This window comes from Papio anubis, chromosome 4 (genome assembly GCF_008728515.1).
Source record: "Papio anubis isolate 15944 chromosome 4, Panubis1.0, whole genome shotgun sequence".
Classification (NCBI taxonomy): Eukaryota; Metazoa; Chordata; class Mammalia; order Primates; family Cercopithecidae; genus Papio; species Papio anubis.
Genome location: NC_044979.1, coordinates 128814737 through 128816041, shown reverse-complemented (window position 1 = coordinate 128816041; position 1305 = coordinate 128814737). Strand labels below are relative to the sequence as shown.

General features: G+C 48.6%; 1 protein-coding gene across 1 annotated transcript; it reads right to left on the bottom strand.

The window, feature by feature from the left end:
* Positions 1-243: 243 nt before the first annotated feature.
* LOC101005460 (28S ribosomal protein S21, mitochondrial) lies at positions 244-707 on the bottom strand. The gene has a single exon (XM_003895924.4). It carries the CDS (start codon positions 637-639, stop codon positions 376-378), a length of 264 nt encoding a protein of 87 aa, XP_003895973.1. The 5' UTR covers positions 640-707; the 3' UTR covers positions 244-375.
* Positions 708-1305: the final 598 nt, after the last annotated feature.

Sequence of the window (1305 nt, the reverse complement as noted above, 5' to 3'; positions counted from 1 at the left end):
AGCGAGACCCCCTCTCAAAAAATTAACACTATCCACTAATTCAGTCATTCACATGAAGAGTGTGTAAACACTTTTCTTTTTTTTCCATGAGTCTCACTCCCACTTTGTGCTGGAGTGCAGTGACACCATCTCGCTCACCGTGCTCTGCCTCCCAGGTTCACGCCTATGATTTCGCTTTCAGCCTCCTGGAGAGCAGCTGGAACTACAGGCGCCACCATGCCCCAGCTAATTTTTTTTTTTTTTTGGAATTGTTTCTATATTTGGAGGCCTTTTTGCAGACATGTGATTTGAGTTTAGGAAATGGGATTGTACAAAGAAAAGAGATGGAGACAAAACTGGATGAGGGTTTCGCACTGGGTGTCCCATCCACAGGCCTCAGCATCCCTGCCACGGATCTGCCCGATTCTTTCGCATCAAGAAGTTGATCTTGCGAGCCATTTCCATGTTGTAGATCCGCCGGCACCTTTCATAGCTTTCCCTCTGTCGCCGGCGGCATGGCTTCTCATAATACCGCCGACGTTTAATGTCCTCAATGAGCCCATCCATAGTGAGGATTCTGTTTAGGAGCCTGTATGCACTTTCCACGTTCCCTTCCTGTACCATCACAGTCCTGGCGATGAACTTCAGATGTTTTGCCATGACCTTGGATTTAAACCTTCACTCTGTAGAGCCTGGCCTCCTCACTACCGGAAGCCCCAGCTAATTTTTTTGTATTTTTTAGTAGAGACAGGGTTTCACCGGGCAGCCAGGATGGTCTCGATCTCCTGACCTCATGATCCACCTACCTCAGCCTCCCAGAGTGCTGGGATTACAGACTTGAGCCACCGTACCCAGCCACAAAATATATTTCTTTTCTTTGAGATGGAGTTTTGCTGTTTCACCCAGGCTGCAGTGAAGTGGCATGATCTTGGCTCACTGCAACCTTCACCCCCCAGGTTCAAGTGATTCTCCTGTCTCAGCCTATTGAGTAGCTGGGAATACAGGCACCTGCCACCATGTCTGGCTAATTTTTGTATTTTTAGTAGAGATGGGGTTTCACCATGTTGGCCAGGCTGGTCTCAAACTCCTGACCTCAGGTGATCCACCCACCTTGATCTCCCAAAGTGCTGGGATTATAGGCATGAGCCACCACACCCGGCCCCAACTTCTCTTCTGCAGCTTCCTCACCCGTTTGCCTTCATAGAATTCAGGAGAGTTAGGGCCTTCCTCCGGATTAGGCTTTGGCTTAAGGGAATGTTGTGACTGGTTTGATCTTCTATCCAGACCACTCAAACTTTCTCTGTATCAGCAATAGGGCTGCTTTGC

Excerpts from the sequence above, each read along its gene's own strand:
- LOC101005460 (XM_003895924.4), bottom strand. The coding sequence starts at position 639 with ATGGCAAAACATCTGAAGTTCATCGCCAGGACTGTGATGGTACAGGAA.